The sequence below is a fragment of the Populus nigra genome, chromosome 1 (assembly GCF_951802175.1).
Source record: "Populus nigra chromosome 1, ddPopNigr1.1, whole genome shotgun sequence".
NCBI lineage: Eukaryota > Viridiplantae > Streptophyta > Magnoliopsida > Malpighiales > Salicaceae > Populus > Populus nigra.
This window is the reverse complement of record NC_084852.1, coordinates 19385361-19404899: the sequence shown is the minus strand read 5'-3', so window position 1 is coordinate 19404899 and position 19539 is coordinate 19385361. Positions and strand designations below refer to the sequence as shown.

The following is a 19539-nucleotide window of genomic DNA, read 5'->3' as shown; positions in this document are numbered from 1 at the left end:
CCCTTCTTACTGAAAATGCATTCATAACCTTCAACCCATTTAATAGACCTTATTGCCTTCATTACAAGATTCAAGGGCATCTCTTGAAGGGCTGTCTCAAGATAGGAAATGTGAAACCTCTTATTTATAGTCATTGTCATATAAGTGGTCATTTAGGAGAGAAGTGTTACAAGCTGGTGGGATAGTATCCTGGTCACAAGTTACATAGCAAGGGAAATAGATCAAATATGCATATTAGTCAGTCCAACATGATTATAACTGAGGATTTTTCAAAGAATCACACTAACAAGATGACTTTGATTTGGAATTAATATCAGAAAATCTTACAGTTACTTCATAAGAAACACAATTCAGCATATACTTATTCTCATATGCCTCACAATTCGCCACCCTTTTCTCCAACTTCACAAGTCTTCCATCTATGTCTGGTATTGCAACCTATCTCTCTATTTACACACACAAACATTTTGATATTAACAATGTTTCTTAGATCATAGATACATGAGCTACATATCATATGATTTGTAGCACCATCTTTTTTATAAAAATCATAGCCACCATGTCTTACAATGTCAAACTTTCCAATGGCCAGGAGGTCCCAGTCACACACATAAGCATTATTAAGCTCTCTAAATTTATCACTCTTGAAAATGTTTTATGTGTTCTTCATTTGCTTTCAATCTCATTGTTGCACCAACACTAGTTAAAAATGTATTTTATTGTTTTGTTTTTCTATCCAATGTTTGCTTTCTGTAGGACCTCGCATCATGGACAACAATTGGATTAAGTGCAATAAAGAATGGTCTCTACCACCTCCAGAACATTGAAGTATCTCCTACTGCTTTAATGTGTAAAATATCTAAGTATTTTGATACTTATCATCTGTCTTCTGCTTATGTTACAAATACTAGTCATGTTTCTAATCTATGGCATTATCATCTAGGCTATATTTGCAACTCTAAAGTACAGTTAATTAGAGATCTAGTTGTAATAAAAAAAAAAACTTATGCTCTATTATCAATGAAACTTCTTACTTTGTTTTCCCCATAGCAAGACAACATAGACTATTTTTTTTATCAAAGCATGCACAAATCTTTTTTCAATTTAAACTTATATATTGTGACTTATGGGGGCTATATTTTATGGCTGCTTATAATGGAAGTAGATATTTCTTGACCATTATCGATGATCTATCTCGTAGTACTTAGGTTTATTTACTCAAAAACAAGTCAGACGCATGAAAATCTATAAAGTCATTCTATAATCTAGTTAATACTCAATTTGGAGCTAAGGTTAAGTACCCAGGAAGTGATAATGGGACAAAGTTCTAAATGGGAGATTTCTTTCATAAAAATGGCATTAAAAGGACTTGTGTAAAAACCTCACAACAAAGTGAGATCGTTGAGAGAAAACATCAACACATTGCTAAAGCTCTTAGATTTCAAGCTAACTTACCATTTGAATTCTATAATAATTATATCCTCACTGCAACTTATACTGTAAATTATATCCTTACACCTTTACTACAAAACAAGACGCCTTATGAAGCCATCTTCAATTCTAATCCTTTTTATCATTACTTGAGAGTTTTTGGGTGCCTCTGTTTTGCCACCACTATAAGTCATAGAAGGAAGAAATTTAACTCTAGGGCAAGAAGGTGTATATTTCTTGGTTATCATTTTAGGGTGAAGGGTTTTAAGTTGCTAAAATTAGAAACAAATGACACGTTTTCATCTAGAGATGTAACCTTTCATGAGCATATTTTTCCTTTTAAAACATTTATATCCAAAACTTATTCTTCTGATACAACACCTTCTTGAAAAATGGTATAGCAACAACTTAATTCTCGTTATTCTTTTACTTCAGATCCTATATATGATACTCGCACTCCTTCTAGTCTAATGTTTGATAACCCTTGCCCACACTCCAATTCAAATGATTCATCTTCAAATGAAAACATTCCTCTTGATACTATTGACACAAATATTCAGCCCAACTCATCAACATTCTTTTATTTTCATAACTTCACCTCCTACACACATTCATATACTTCTTCTCTTCTTGTTCGTAAGTCCGCTGGGATGAAACAAGCTCTCAAGTACTTGCAAGACTTTCACTGTCACCTAACTTCCATCAACTCTCTCAATCCAACAAGTCGTGACAACTAAAGCTTTTCTAGGTAAACAATTCCATTTGAGTAATTTTCTTTCATAAAATAAATTCTCTTTACATTTCAAGTATTCTCTAATTCCGTTACCTCACATACTGAGCTAAAAACATATGCCCAAGCTGTTAAAGAACATCATTGACATAGATAATGATTGATCTACTTCTTAGAAAAGGCCTCTTGACTATATATATATATATATATATATATATATATATATATATATATATATATATATATATATATATATATATAAAGTACAATTCAGATGGCAACATTGAAAGATTCAAGGTGAAATTAGTTGCAAAGAGGTACACATAATAAGAGGGGGTATTAACTATCATGAAACTTTCTCCTCGGTTGTAAAGCTAGTCACATTAAGATGTCTTTTAGCCATAGTTAAAGTTAAGGGTCATGGTTTGTATTAGTTTGACGTCAATAACGTGTTCTTCCATTAAGACTTACAGGAGGAAATATACAGGAAGTGACCTCCTATACATACCCAAGGTCAACATCATCAAGTTTGCAAATTACTTAAGAGTCTTTATGGGTTAAATCAAGTGTCAAGTTAATGGTACTCAAAATTCTTCACCTCTCTGCTTGAATTTGGTCTATGTCAGTCTAAATCTGATTATAGCTTGTTCATCAAACAAGATAATCATTCTTTCACAACACTACTAGTGTATGTAGATGATATCATAGTAGCAAGTGACTTTCTTGTTATTGTCGAGTATATCAAGGCCTTCCTCAACAACAAGTTCAAGATCAACTATTTAGGAAAATTAAGGTATTTCCTTGGGATCAAAATCGTTAGAACAAAATAAAGGATACAAATATATTAGAGGAAATATGCTCTAAACATTCTAGAAAGTTCCAACACTCTAGGATCCCAGCCTTTTAAGCTTCATATAGATCAAAATTTAAAGTTTAGTATAGAAAAGGGTACATTATTATCTAATCCTACTTACTATAGATAATTTATTGGGAGACTTCTATACCTGACAATCATGAGACCAGATATATCATATAGTGTGCAAATCTTAAGTGAATTAATGGATCACCCTATTGATCTACACTTGACAGCAGCATTCAAAATCCTCAAATACATCAAAGTAACTCTAGGGCAAGGGCTTTTCTTTCCCTCTTCAAGCAACTTGGACATTGTAGCCTATTATAATTTGACTGGGCATCTTATCTTAGCACCAGGTATTTCATTTCTGGATTTTAAATCTTTCTTGGTTCATCTTTGGTCTCTTAGAAATCCAAGAAGCAATCAATGATGTCTCATTCTTCAACGAAGGCTTAATATCATGCCATGGCTACCACCAGTTTAGAGATTACTTGGTTTTGTTTTCTTCTAACTGATCTTCAAGTCTCTCATCCTCATGCTATTGTATTGCATTACGATAACAAAGTTGTGTTGCACGTTGTTTCGAACCTCGTATTTCATAAAAGGACTAAGCACATTGAATTAGATTGTCACCTTAACCCTAGTAAAATTCAAGAAGGGATTTTGAAGACTGCACACATTTTACAAAGTCCTATGTTTGTATACTTATTGTCTTATCACATGTCTAATATAGACATAATCAGCTATTATACTCCATCTTATAGGGGGGATGTTAAAGAATATGAAAGATAGAAAGTTGTTGGAAGAGAAAGGATAATTGTTTTACCATTTTATTACTCTATTTCCATTATTTCATTCGGAATTAGTTAGGAATTCTTTGCCCTTTCCTTTAGCTTTCCAGCATGTCATATAGCTGGTTACATGTAACATTCTTTTTGTGTGGGACAGACTTAGTTAGTAGTCCTGATGTATATATAGGACCTTTTCTTTCTCTTTGTAATTTAATCAAACAGTTGGGATGAGAATGGTATTAGAAAAAGGAAAACATAATGGCCTAAACTCTCTTATTTTTTACTATTCCTTTCCCTTTCTCCTTCTACAACCTTTAGCATTTCTTTCAACCTTTGTATTTGCCTTCCTTTTTCATAACAAAACAATATGCATATCGAGGGTTTTAAAAACATCTTTCATTTCTCTCAGATTCCATCTTTTCAAAGAAAACAACGATCTTCACAATTTTGGGTCTCTTTTTCTTTATGTTGAATTATGTATTGAGAGAATGTTCTTTAAAGAGACTGTTGAAGATAAATTGCTTATGGTTTTACAAGCATGTTCAACGGCACATTATAAGTTTCATCGAATGAACTATTTTTCCTTCGTTTTAACTATAGGTAAATCAAAATTTATTCTGGTAAACAAATACATCAGGCAAAAATCAAACAAGAATATGATATAAGAAAGTTATATTACTAATTACAAACAAAAAACTTACCTATATTAATGTTGCATTTTCTAAAGCTTACATTAGAATTCCTGAAGTTATCTATATTGCGCCTAAAGAGCAGTTCTATGACTAGTAGTACACTAGATAATTAGCTCACGCCATATTGCGGGTCAGATTAATTTTTCTTAATATAAAAAAAAATTCAGATGTCGGTGTTGTTAACATGTTTTCTAGTAAAAAAAATTAAATCATGTGAAGGTTGACCTGATATAACCCAATCAACTTGACGGGTCCAAAGACAACCTGGACATATGTTAAAAACATTGTTTGATTAAAAAAAATTTCAAGACATTTTTATTTAAAATTTTGAGACAAAAACATATTGGATCAACCTATGTCACCCCGGATTAACTTGTCAAATCCGTGACTTGTGTCATAAAATCAAGACAACCCCGTAAAAGCAAATCAAAATTGATTATGAAACTCAATTTCTAATCAATCCAAATTTGAAGAATTAAATTAAAAATAAATCAATTAAAAAAACACAAAAACAAACAACTTGAGTCAACCTAGGTTAACTTGTCAAACCTACAACCTGGTTCATGTGATTAGAATAACCTCATAGAAAGCAAATTAAAACAAATTATGAAGCCTAATTCTCAATCAACCCAATGTTGAATGATGAAATTGAAAAAACAAATCAATAAAAAAGGACCAAAAAAAGACTCGATTCAACTCGGGTTAAATTGAAAAAAAAATTATGAGACTATGATAAGAAAACTCGATGTTGAATAATGAAATTAATAATAAAAAAAAGAACAAAAAAACCTGAGCTAATCCACTTAATCTATAACCTGAATCATGAGATCAAGATTAAAAAATTTAATGTTAAAAGATAAAATGGAAAAGAAAAACAAATCCAAAAAAACACAAACACTGTACAAGTGAATACAATAATTTTAGTTTTTGTTAATGTATAAAAACATTGTAATGGCATAAGATAGTCTCCGCTCTTCTTTTGCGTGTTTCCTTGACTGATATTCAGCAGGATTGGGCTGCTCTATCAGAATTCTTTCTTTTGGCTTCATTTTTTCTCTTAATATAATCTTCTTTTGTCTGAAAAGAGAAGCTAACATTCGCCGTACTAATCTTCATTTTCGTTTGAGTACTTTACAATGATTTCTAAGTTGGTTAAGCCTTTTGGCTCGACATGCCAAACCTTATAGAAGATCCTCTCTCTGCATCAATATTAATATTAATTAATATAATGCCATTTGCAATAGAAATATCTATAGTAACCCGTTGTCTGGTGCATTCAGCATGGTTTCTACATACATACATATCTATTACATGTTGCTGTTACATATGTATTTATGAAAGACTTCTCTTAACCTCTTATAAATAAAATAAAACTGCTTCGTGTTCAATACTATGAATTGGCATTGTTTATCTTCCTTGAAGCCAACTGTCTCCTTGTTGATCACTTTTCTAATCACCTTACTTCGACCACTTCCTGTAATATTTTAATTTCTATTTTTACTTTTATACGAGTTATAATACCATTAAGACCTGAATATTGTGCACGTTTTTGACATATTCACAGCCCTTGGCATGCTTGTCGGTCAGTATATTTGCTACTGAATTGGAGAAGCAGAGTTATCTTATGGGGCGGTAGAGATTCAAGAACTGTGAGTTTAATAAAATAAGAAAGTGGAGTTGATTTTCAAGGTCCTGCCTTAATGAAGTCGTTTAGTGGCTCTATATTGAGTCCTTTTCTGCTTAGTTGACATGAACTGGTCATGATTTAGATGGGCGATGTAAAATAATGGAGTGGTGGCCTCAGCCATCTTGAGCAATTGGCGTTGATGGCTTTGCGGTAAGCATGCAATGACGACGATTACGATGATGATGATGCAGGAGATGGCTTCTTACGCAGACAAGGATATAAATGACTATATCTTTTTAATCTTTTCCTGATGCGGTTTTCCTCCTTTCCTTTTCATTCCTTGTTGACAAGTCTTGGGTTTTTTTCTCACTTAACCTTGTCAGTTGATTTGCTTTCCCCGTGTTTTTTTCATGTTAGAATAAAATAAGATTTTCATTAAATATCAATTTAGATATAGATGATTTGTGTCCACTGAAAAAGATTTGGTTTCAATGTGTAAAAGTCTTTGAAGAATACTGTGAGAAATTGAAATCTAAAAAGAAAGTTGACAGAAAAATATAGTTTGCGTCGCGAAAGTCAAGTGGGGTTTAATGAATTGCTTGTATGTAATCTCCATCACACCTTATTTAAGCAGAAGATTATCTCTAATTTCCCACAATTTCTCATCTTGGAAGATGGAACTTGAATTTCCTCGTGTGAATGCTTCCATTTTTCTTCCTTCTACAGAACGAACAAATCAAACCGTGTGAGATAATTAGGAAGGTGGTGGCAATTTGGAGTTCCAATAAAGCGAAAGGAAATTAAGTCTCGATCTCTGCAGAAAGTAGTGGGTGTGTGGAACTTTTTAGAAATATTCGAAGCAAGTCGAGGAATGAAGTTGGGGCATTCCTTTTAGTGATCCTGAAATTCCAAGCATGAAAATGCCGGTGGCGGAGTTCTTGGGCTGATGATGACCTTTTGATGCCTTAGTCTACTCTAAATTTGGATTAAAAGAATACTTCCTTGAGATCCTGTGATCCTTACAGAGAATTCCACAAAAACAAATGTAGATAACTAAATAACAATTCTGAGTGCAATTTTCATGGTAGAACATGATAAACAGTGTCGCTTACACTTAACTACCAAAAATTAAATTTGAAGATCAAGATTATAAGATTTTAATCCAAAAAGAAACATTTAAAATAATAAAAATAAGTAAAGATCTGAGATGAGGAGATCTTAATTAGTTAAGCTGTGATATTTTTTTGATAACCAATGAACAAGCAACATGGTTTGTGACATCTTGGATAAAATTTTAAGATTTTAAATTTGCAACGAGCTCCTTTTTTACACTAGTTTAAAAAATAAAAATGTTTATTTTGTATTTTCTTGAGCAGAGGAAAAGATACTAAGTCCTCGTTAGCTGGTAGTATTTAATTAATATCTTGGCAAAATTGTTAAAATACCCGATACAGCTTGGTTTGTAACTAGTTTACTGTCTCAGCTATGTTACTGGTGGAATCAAAAAAAGAAGAACATGAAAATAAAAAAAGTTCAAGGTAACCTAGACTAGATAATTGATCAAAATGTTTTGGTTTTAATAGAAAATTTAAGATAATATGTTTTTTTAATATTAAAATGATAATATATTAAATTTATTCAAGTTTCACGGCATAACTCGTTTATTCTATGACTTGTATATAGACTCCATTGAATTTCTAAATTTAACAACTTTATTTTTTTAATTATTTTTTATTAAATGATACGATAACAATAATAAATAATTTTAAAATTAAATATTATGATATTTATTTAAAACTGCAGTAATTTTATAATTTTCTAGCTAAATTTATTGATTAAGCAAAACTTGTGCTTGTTTTGATAAAATTCGATATTTTCCATAGATTTGTGGAGAAAATTCCCAACAGGATGTCACCAGAACAAGCAGCACCGGTATTGTGCGCTGGATTGAAAGTTTACAGCCCACTTAAACACTTTGGATTGAAACACAGTGAGCTAAGAGGAGGGATTTTAGGACTTGGAGGAGGAGGACACATGGGAGTGAAGATAGCAAAGGCAATGGTACATCATGTAACTGTGATTAGTTCTTCTGATAAGAAGAGGGAGGAGGCTTTGGAACATCTTGGTGCTGATGAATACTTGGTCAGCTCGGATGGGGAAGGCATGCAAAAGGCAGCTGATTCACTCGACTATCTATCATCGATACTGTGCCTGTGGTTCATCCTCTTTAGCCTTACCTTTCTTTATTGAAACTTGATGGCAAGTTGATCTTGATGGGTGTTATTAATGCCCCATTGCAGTTTGTTACACCTATGGTTATGCTTGGTGGTGAGTCTCTTTCCATTTACTTTAAAGATTAGTTATGTGTTTTCTACTTAATTTTCATTTAAGAAGATATCAGGAAAAGATTTGTTATAATCCATAATCCCTGATAAGGTGCTTTCTCTTCTTATGCAATTTTTTGTGTAGGGAGAAAGTCAATCACTGGGAGCTTCATAGGGAGCATGAAGGAAACAGAGGAGATGCTTGAGTTCTGCAAGGAAAAGGGATTGACCTCCATGATTGAAGTGATCAAAATGGATTATATCAACATGGCATTCGAGAGGCTCGAGAAAAATGATGCGAGATACAGATTTACTGTCGATGTTGCTGGCATCAAGCTTAGTCCTTGAACAAAAATATTATTCATATTTAAAAAAAAAAAAAACTTAAGGCCCTCAGTCAATTACTATGGCTACTGAGTGTATACACCATGGATTGAAGCAATTCTTCTCACGTGAAGAGCTGGATTCGTTTTGTGTTCTCGAGCGAAGTTGGGGTTACTGGGGATCTGATTGCATGTTAGTTTCTTTCCATGAGAGGGGGTTTTTGGGATGTTAGTTCTCGGCTGAGTGCATCTTTGGGTTTGGGAGAGGCTTCAGGGTTAGGTTTGCTGATGGCACTGTCCAAGAGGGGCACCGTCTTGACTTCATGGATCTAGGTGGTTTGTGGGGTTTTGAATTGGCTTGAGTTGCTGAGTTGTGGCTGGTCAATAGGTGTTTGGTGGGCTCTCATTCTTCTGGTTTGTTGAATGTGGTAGGGTTAGCTATTAAATGCAAGGCTTACCTATAATGTTCCCGGTTGCTTGATGATTGTTGGGAGAGTGTTAGGTTGGTGCAATGGGATTGGATTTTAGTTAATTTTCAGTTTTTTAAGTTTAATGGGTTGTTGTTTGCCTTTGTTTTTGACAAATAAATACTCTATTATTGTGCTGGGTTATTTCTGTCAATTATTTCATTTAGATCTTGCTAGATTCAATGGATTTTGATTAGATTTCACGTCTAAAATTGCAAAAAATGGATTTAGCATTTTTCATGAACACGTGATCTATTGTTATTTATGTTCAGACAAACAGGAATAATACATGTAAATATGCAATAACACATAAATAAGATTATAATAATATAATCAAATTATTAAATAATTGATTATGTATGAATAATCAAACAACCAGCTAAAATCATTACAGTTCCGCAGCGCAAGGATAAATGATCCATTGATAGTATTGAATTGTCTTTCAAACTTTACCTTATTACGGATGAAACATAATGCAGCATTGACATTTTGTAGACTTTTTTTTCTTCATTGGGAAAACACGAAGTGGTTGAAAACAACCACTACACGCAACCCTTTACATATTGACCCCATCCACCTAAGCGACCAAATTTGTCAACCTCGCGATGTGATCGAAATGGCAACTAGGCAGCACGACAATCATTATGAATCCTTGGGTAATCATTAATGAGTTTATAGCGCTATTTTTTAGTGCTTACGAACAGCGAAGAACACTCTTATGTGTGCCAAAAACTCTGAGAATTATTGGAATAGATGGCACAAAGAATATCCACCGCAGCTACTACCCAGCAACATTTATCAAATATGCCAGCGCCAAGAGTAATGGCTATCACATTATGGATTTCATTTTGATGATAACATCCAGCTACTCGGCCCCAGTTGGAGGATGCAGAAGATGCATACAATTTACATCGTGAAAAGGGATCTATCATATTCACGTTCCCAGATAAAAGACATCTGCAAATCATTACATTCAATAATAGATCCGCTTGAACAATGATATTGACTGTCAAAAAAAGAACGATTCTACCCTGCCTTCAATCGGTTTGATTTCCACTTGCAATGGGAAAAGGCCTACAAGAAAGCTACAAAGATCTTCATTTTGCAATCCTCCGTCACTTTTACTACATGTACGTGAAGAAATTATGGCCAACCCATTGTTGATGCAGTCTCTGAACTATATCCCATCACGTAGATGTGCCCCCCGAGGTGTTAGCTTAGTAAATCACACCCTTTGACTAAAGTACACATTCATTAAATATCTTGAAGGATTGAAGCCACTTAAAATCACTGCAATGTTGAAAGAACTAAGAGGTTGAGATACAAAACAACCTGATACCAAGGTCCAGTGAGAAATTGCACTCAGGTACTTACAAATAGGAGATAGGACAATGACAAGACCGATTGGATAGAGGAAAAATGTTGTTCTCTCCAGGAAGGGCAACACTGCAATAATTTAAAGACATGTTATCAGTACCTTAATTGATTAAGGTTATCAGCAGCTGTATCATTACTGCAAAAAAAAAAAAAATAGCCATCCAAGTTTGGAACCCATATCCAGGCAAAACTTTCAACTGAACATGTTTAGCAACCCTTCAGCAAGGACTTTCTTTTGTTTTCTGGAAGCGGAAAAGAATCACTGGATTTCTGGCAGTGAGCTCCTGCCACTAAGACCCAGTGTTTCAAAAACCGATCCAGTGATTGAACCAGAAAGAACAAGAGGCAAGGTGTCAGAACCTCATCCAGGATCATACTGGAGTAGATATATACTATGGATCTTTTGGTGTCAACTTATTCAACTAAACCTATATCCTAAATGCCATTCATGGGCGCCTAAAAACTATCTTTCATGCAAAAAAGTTAAGCGCAATTTTTATTTTCTATCATTTAACTCTTTTATTATTTATGTACAGCATTTGTGCGGTTTATTACACTATTACAAATGATAAGAATATCTCATAGGTCATTTATTTCATAAAAAAACACATGATGTGATTACATCGAAACATCCTTGACAATAGTGTCATCATGTTTAATACCAGTGTTTGTGCAACAGCCTTGGATCAAGGCTCCAAGAGAATATGCAATGATGAATCTTGAAAACAACAAGGTGAAATTCCAGCAGTTCAACAAGGGTTTCCAACTGGGTAATCAGTCTGACCAGGTCAATACAGTCCAACTCAGGCTTATATCAAGAACAGGTAGAAGCTCTAACTCAGACCAGGAAAAGATGATGCTTTAAGGAAACAGGTTTAGCATTCCAGTTCAATCTAGGTCCAAAATGCTGCTCGAAACACTTAATTGAGGTAATGACATGGATACCAATTCATCCAAGACCTTGAAGTTATCTCTAAATAATTTGCATGCTAGTGATCTTTTGTAGGAAAAAAACTGTTCAGAAAAGCATTAAATCAGATACTATGAAAATTTAGCTCACCATAATAGCCTAAAAAGTTGAGGTAATGATAGTACGAGGCTGCCACCATGAACAGCAGGTTCGACAGCAATACAGGTATGAAACCATGGGCAACTAGAAGGGGTGACAGGAAATAATGTATAACTGCAACAAAACCAGGACATTAGTAATACTGTGGTAGCATAAACTGAGATTCAAGAACTAAAAGCTGAAACATATATTAACATAGCACTTACCATAAAGCATGACAAACATTGGGAAGAAAGAATTGCAGTGCACATCAAACGCATATAGCCTTCAACCAGAAAGCAGAATGACAAAAGGGGTCAGCACTAAGCGTTATTAATGAGGAATACAAGCGAGATAAATAGCATCTATAAAACATCAGAGACAGAAATGGACAAATCTATAATGATTTGCAAACATTTCACATGCATACACCTGTTAAGAACATATTTCTAAAACAACCCAGAGCATGAAGTTCTAGACTTGCCATTCAACCCGTTGCTCAACAACATGACTATTTGGAGCCTCCTCCCGAAGGTAAGCATTAGTTAGGAACCTGTATGGAATTGAGAAATGGAATCACTATTAGGCAAGCATGATGTAGCATCCATGTTCGAGATCTAATCACACAAGCAGGGGAAGGAAATCAAGAAGTGAAAGATCTAATTATGAATGAAGAAAGAAAGAAAAAAGCATCAACAAAAGAAATCCAGAATTAGTTTCTTTATCTAGGATTAAATTCTTACATAAAGGGAAAGCATCACCAAGGCAATTAATGTCATCTCCAGGTGGTAAAACAATATTTTGATGAATTGAAGGCTTTACAAGTTTCAGATTTCAGAACAAGTATCTCAATTATCTAATTATACACAAAGCATTATATTACTAATGGTACAAAATCTCTTCTCACTCCGTTGTAGTTTCACACATGTAAAAGTCGATTCTTTCATTGGCTTCAATTAACAAGATATAATTCACCAACTAAATATCATGTGCAAGGCCTGTGGCATTGGCGGCAACATAGGAAGTGCGGATTATTAAAGACAAAAAAGATATATTTATTAAAATGCCAAATTTGCATTTACACGGTCATTTAATTTATTAATAAGGGCAATCAAATATTGGGAGAGCTGAAAAATAAGATAAGCACATATTTACTATAAGGTGGAGAGTGGTTCTTACCAACAACATGTAGCCAGACCAGCTCCAGTAATTAAAAAATGAAAAAGTAATACAGAAATGACTACAAAAACAGCATGCCCAGCACTGTGGTCATACCTGAAATGAAAATAAGAGACAAACAAAGATTTAATCTGGAGGGAACATTCTAATAACTCATTGAATGCAGCAATAGAAAACAAAACAATCTATAAGTAACGAGGGCTAGAAAAATGAAATGCACTAAAAAGTTTTTTCCATAACATTGCCAACTTGGAAGTTCGAAATTCAAAATGCAGCCTAATCATGCATGTGCAGCATTACCAAACTTGGAAGAAGTTAGACATCCAAGAGCATTGTCTCAGCATGCATACTCATAATTAACAACTGCAGGCTTAAATTTCAAAATAATCCAAACAAAGGATGTCCTGAAAGGTCTCTCGTTAAAAAAAGGATGAGAGCTTGAAAGTCAATTATTATTTTTACCATCATTATAACAGTCAATCAGGAGAGGTTCCTAAAGACAGGAAACTTACGCAGCACAATAAGCCAAAGCTGCGACTGCCAAAAGGAGGCTGGAGATAACAACAAAAGCAGGGTCATCACGTGCCCATTGATTCTTAGTTTCTGGAGAGGAAAAAAAAAAGTAAAAGTAAATTTTTTTCAAAGTGCATGTAATTTTCTAAAGAAAATTTCATAGTTCGAGACCTCCAATGAGTGCTCGATAAAATTCAACCAGAAAGACAATCAAATAGAACATCCAAGGCATCAGATTATCATGCAACACTGCATTTTAAAATTTTGGTGCAAAAAATATAACCAGTGGTTTTCGATCAAAACACGGGGGATAAACTACAAAAAAATTATTAAAAAATAGTCAATAAGATTTTCTGATTTCCAAATAACCATGTACCACAGGAAAGCAACAGTTTCTAGTAGCCAACCATCAAGTGAAAAAATAAAAGATTCTTTACTTGGAGATGAACTTACGTTTGTGAAACTTAGTATGCTGATAGCTGCATGCAAAACATAATAACTCAATTAGAAACTTCCCACCTAGAAAGTAAACAAAATAATTATAAACAACTTAATCCAAGGTTTGAGCCAATGTTAAAAGTAAAGGTTTTCCCCTTCTACATGCAAGTTTTGCAGAAAATTTAAAAATAAAAAAAATAAAAGAAAGAAAGAAAGATGGTATAACAGTCTCAATGCTCCAAGCCCTTATGGTTCTGTCTGATTCAACACTCATCTTTCCAACTATACACCAATAAAAAGATAACATAATCCTAATCATACTCATAACAGCAATGACAGTAGCGAGTAAGTTCAGGTGAAGCAAACTTACACAACTTTCGGTGAGGTGCACAAGTAAAGCATTTGCCAGAAAGTGTATTCAATGTCCATTTGTTGCCACTGTAATGCACAGCAAAAGACAAGGGTTTGTAAATGCCAAAATCCACACTTTAGGCATCATCAAAGCAGATATCAACATCAAAATTCTACGATGCATGAGCAGATTTCTCCGTAACATTGACGAGCACCAAAAACTACAGAATGAATCCTCCTAAACTCGCAATTAGGTACCCCAAAAAAATCATTAATAAGAAAAAGTACCGAGTCATTAAAGACTCTTGGATGAGGCATACGTCATTGCAACCATATTTAATAACTAGCAGCGAGATCACACAATTCACTGAGGAAATTCACAATTTGTGAAAGCAATTAATAATTGAGAAGGTGAATTTTGAGAATTGGATGGAGTAAAAATGAGAAATATCAACAAGGAAGTCAGATCTTGAGAGAGGAGAGGAGAGGACCTTGATAATTCGACGGAGGTATTGAGGGAAAGTGGAGGAGTTAACTCGAGAGGTGGAGGACGATGATGCACGCCCTTTCGATGTTGTAGGCAGCATCTTTTTTTATATACGTACTAACACGTTTGATGATTTGCTTTTCCTTTTCTTCTTTGTGATTCCAGGCAAGGAGTTCTTTGCTTCACTGGAGATCTGAGGAGAATTTTTGCACAGCCTTCTTCTCTTTGTTCCTGTTTTGAGATTGTGAGAAGAAAAAACGTAAAACGACGACGACTCGTGCAGAGTCTGCCCTCTCTGAAACCATATGGAGCGAAGGATTTACTGGGCCAAGTTTTTCACTTTTAACATGGACTTGCAAGCGTGGTTTTTGATACTGGGCTTTGGCTCTGAGCAACAGAGGAATGATTGTGGCTTTTCTCGGCCTTTTTGATAATCAAGCCAGTGACACAAAATTAAAAAATAAATCAAATAAACAAGATTACATCAGATTAACCCTTAATTAATTTACTATAAACCACATATCTAACAAGGTCTAATGGTGTACAGGTTTTCCTGTCGCCATAATTGGGATTAATAACAATACAACCAACAAGTTTTCATCGACAATATTATTTTTATATTTTTTTTAATATATTTAGGTCAACATTATCATAATATTATTCTTTTTATTAATTTTTTATGATTATAATGTATACAAATAAATATCATCTTTAAAAAATACCTAAGAAAAATGGAAGGCATTAACAAGATAAAATGAGTTTTAATTAAAGAGATATTTTTTTTATCTTTATTTCAAACTGTTCAATTTTTTATAAATACTCGTTATGTTTGCTTTTGATTTTTATTAAATAAAAAACATGAAACAAGAAAAAAAAAATTTGAAAAATATTAAAAAGAAAAGGAGAACTTATAATGGCAAATTATTTCATCTCAATGGAATTTAAATCATTATTCATATAAAAAAATATTTTCATATAATTAAATTAAAAATTTAAAGGGCTTCATGTGTCACTAATTAGATCATATATTTTAACACACATATATCTTTTAATTTACTGATTTAGTTTTTAGTTAGCATTAATATATTTTTAATATTTATAAATAGATGCAATAACTCTCACCTCACAATTAAAGTTTTTACTAGAAAATATATCGACAAAGCCTGCATATTATTTTTTTACGGAAAAAATAAAAAACTAATCCCCATAGCAGAACGGAGGTGAACTGACTAGCTAAATACTATATAGTAAGCAGGAAAGTAGAAAAAAAAAAAAAAAAGAGGTTAACTGGCTAATAAAATCATTAAACAAGAAACAAATTAATTTCCAGTAAAACATCAAGGAATTTTTCTCTCTCCGATGAATTTTCCTCGAAACAACATTAATTTTGAATGAGAAACACCGCTGTGATCTAGATTTTCCCACAACGAACAAAACAAAACAGCTTAGCTTGTTATATGTCTTCTGCTAATCCTGAAACCTTGCTAACTCATCAACACATGTCCAATCAATCCATCTAATCCCTAATCACGTCTTTCACCAACCCATTTGTTAACCAATTCTATTTAACCTTAATCCCATCAATCCTAACCACTTTTTCCCCCAATCCCAACCATGTAATCCCTCACCTCCTTTCTAATCATCTCCTGCATAACTGCTAACAACTTCGGCCCAAACGTCATCGTTCTCTCTGCATCTCCCGTTAACAATCCTTCATTACCCACCCCATGATCTCTCCCCAACTGTCCAGACTTCATCCCTGGAACGGACAACGTAAGTTCAGTCGAAACGTCAGCGTTGTTACAAATCCCACTTTCAACAACAGGCACGTTTTCTTGTACCAACAACGATGACGTCCCTGGTAACCCAGCATCGCTAACTTCAGATCCCGAAGGAGTATTAGCCCTCTCGAGAACAGAAGACGACGACACCGTTTTAGCAGATTTATCCTTCACTCCATCTTCATTGACCATTCCGCCATGTACAATGAAGTCCGCGTATTTCCTCTTTAACTTGGAGTTCCAATGATTCTTGATGGCGTTGTCCGTACGTCCATCAAGGAGTCTTGCTATGGCAGCCCATTTATTACCATACTTGATATGAGCATTTATGATGATCACATCTTCTTCTCGTGTAAACGCTCTGTGCTCTACCACCGGTGACAACTGATTACACCATCGTAATCTGCAAGATTTCCCGGACCGACCTGGTACTGCTCTTGCTATCATTGTCCAGCTACGCGGCCCGTGTTTTATCACCAAATGCTTCAATAGCGCGTCCTCTTCAGGGCTCCAAGGTCCCTTAACCCGATCACAATCCATCGAAAACCCTAAAAAATAAAAGATGGGATGGTTGTTTTTCTAAAAGAGAGGTTCTCTGTGTTGGAGACGGGGAGGAGGAGGAGGAGGAGGTGGGGTGATTTATAAGAGGAAGGGTTAGGAGAAGTCATTGAGCCGGTTAAGGCAGATAGGTGGATTGAGAATGTGGGTACCGGTATTTTTCAGTTACCGGTTTTAAATTACACAACTGTGTAACTGCCACGTAGGTCATTGGATCGCTGAGAATCCAATTAAAAACTCGGCAAGTTTGGGAATTTGAAGGATTTTTTTTTCTCTCTCGCGGTTGTTACCATAACTGATAACTCCTTTAAGGGCTGTTTGGTGAGTTGGTGTTTGTTGTGGCCGTAAATCTCAATGTGAAAAATAAAAAGTATTTTAGTAATATTTGCCATTAAAACTCTGAAAGTGTTTTTGATATTAGAATGAAAAATAAATAAATAAATTATAGTGATTTACCAATACGAACATGGTGTGTGAAAAGTAACATTCTTTTAATTCCATAAAAATATTTGTTTGGATGCAGGAACCAGGTTTTGGTTTAAAATTGAATTACACAAGAAGAAACAATTAATTTTTAAAATATATTAAAAATTTTGTAGATCTTCTTATGCCACGACATTTAATTTTGAATTTTTAACTCAAATAGGAAAATAAATTGAGAAATACTCGTATTTAGCTATCATAAATGAAGAATGAACTTAAATTTAGTCATAAATGGCAATTAAATATGGATTTGTGACTAGAACAGAAGAAAGTTTTCAGGAAATAATATTAAATTATACAATCAAATCTAGATTTTTCATCCGAGCAAAAGATGATTCTCAATAAATCACATCTATATTTGTCTATTATGTGATAAGTTTCATCACCCGGAATTATTGAATTCCTTCAAATTATCAAAGTAGTGAATAAGTTTTGAAATGTAAATCTTTCCATATTAAATAGCACAATCACAACTAAAGGAATTAAATAATTAATAATGCATCAATCACAAATTAATTTTGGTAAATTTAATGATTCTGAATATTTTTTTTATCAACGTGAGTATCGGTGCTAGTTTACGTACCCCTTAACTAATCTCACGGGCCCTGAAGTTAACAATCATGTAAACCTCCTGTGGTTATCATATTAGCAACCACAAGACTCGAATCTGAGACCACAGGAGAAGTAAATCTCTTAGTCTCAAGCCTTAAATATTTTATTTGTTTGGTTCATGATATGAGGTGTTGAAATAGTACAAGTATTATTTTGAATGCTTGATGCATTTAACTGTTGAGGATAATCAATATATATATATATATATATATATATATATATATATATATATATATATATATATATAATAACTTGGAAAATAACTTGAAAAACAATGTTTATAATCTTAGATTTTCAATGTTTTAATTTTTGTATTTTATTTCACTTATTTAACTATATTGTAACTCAAGTAATTAATGGTACATGAACAAACTTTCCATACAAAATTAATTTGTATGCAAACAATGTGACAATTACTAATTTTTTCATGCATGTGAGGTCAACCATTTATTATTCACATGATCTATATTTTGCCGCTCATCAATTAGTAAATCATTGTGTTTTTTAAATGATCCATGCTTTTCTTTACTTCTGCTTCTTTTTTTTTTCTGGTTCTAAAGGTATAAGAATATAACCAGGGCCAACTTTCGCATTAAAATGAGTTAATTGGTATTTGAAAAACATTGTAACGGATAAGTGCGGAGCTAGAATTATTTGTTAGGGAGTCATAATTAATATAATAAAATATAATATTTATTTTATTTTATTATACATGAGTTGTAAAAAAAACCTGTATAATTTAGTTTTATTCAAATAACTTACTATAAACATATAATGATCTTTGTATAAGGTAAAAGGTTTGAAGAAATACTAAATTGAGTCAAAGCAATGAAGTTAATTTCATCTTCATAATATATTCATCACTTTAATGTTGTTGATCTTTATATCTATCAAATATAAACATACAAAGTATATAAGAAACATTAGCTAAAATGAAGCATTATTTATGTTCGATAAACTTTGAAATAAAGCAAAAAATAATAAAGAACTATTCTCACTAATCAACGCGGGTTCTTTATAAACTGAGGTGCATTGGAGTTACTCAACCATAACTTTAACATTACACATTAGAGTTGGTTCACTGGGCTACAGGTTATCAATATCTTTTTTGAAAAAAAAATCAAATTCTTTTTATTTTGTTCATGGTTCAACCTAAAATTAAAACATATATCGTGAGCAAAAATTGATAATTTTGGTGATTCTACTAAAAACAAAACATAAAAAAAAATCAAAGTATAATCAAAACAAACCAATAAAATTTATCTAATTAATTAAAAAAAAGCACTATAACAAGAATTCAAAAAACAATTGGTAAAATTAGCAGATCTGAGAAAAAAATGAAGCAAAATGGTAGAATTATATAAAAAAAAACATCATCAAATTATTAACAAAAATCTCAAAACAAAATAAAAATAGATTTTAAATTTAAGTTACCTTGTTTTGTTTGATGAAAAATAAATTAATTGATGGC

At 33.2% G+C, this 19539-nt stretch overlaps 2 protein-coding genes and 1 pseudogene across 2 annotated transcripts; 1 reads left to right on the top strand and 2 right to left on the bottom strand.

Annotated features, from left to right (window-relative positions):
- Window positions 1-8035: 8035 nt before the first annotated feature.
- LOC133683048 (probable cinnamyl alcohol dehydrogenase) lies at window positions 8036-9385 on the top strand (annotated as a pseudogene).
- A 650-nt stretch (window positions 9386-10035) lies between these two features.
- On the bottom strand, window positions 10036-14922 carry LOC133691537 (uncharacterized). Its single transcript, XM_062112082.1, has 10 exons — window positions 14639-14922; window positions 14167-14234; window positions 13812-13837; window positions 13358-13448; window positions 12846-12941; window positions 12151-12219; window positions 11894-11952; window positions 11679-11801; window positions 10616-10687; window positions 10036-10531 (listed from the first exon to the last, which is right to left on the bottom strand). The coding sequence occupies exons 1-10, from the start codon at window positions 14732-14734 to the stop codon at window positions 10467-10469; spliced, it is 765 nt and encodes a 254-aa protein (XP_061968066.1). The 5' UTR covers window positions 14735-14922; the 3' UTR covers window positions 10036-10466.
- Window positions 14923-15937: 1015 nt separating this feature from the next.
- Window positions 15938-17090, bottom strand: LOC133680880 (transcription factor MYB73-like). The gene has a single exon (XM_062103904.1). It carries the CDS (start codon window positions 16953-16955, stop codon window positions 16221-16223), a length of 735 nt encoding a protein of 244 aa, XP_061959888.1. The 5' UTR covers window positions 16956-17090; the 3' UTR covers window positions 15938-16220.
- Between the last annotated feature and the right edge of the window lie 2449 nt (window positions 17091-19539).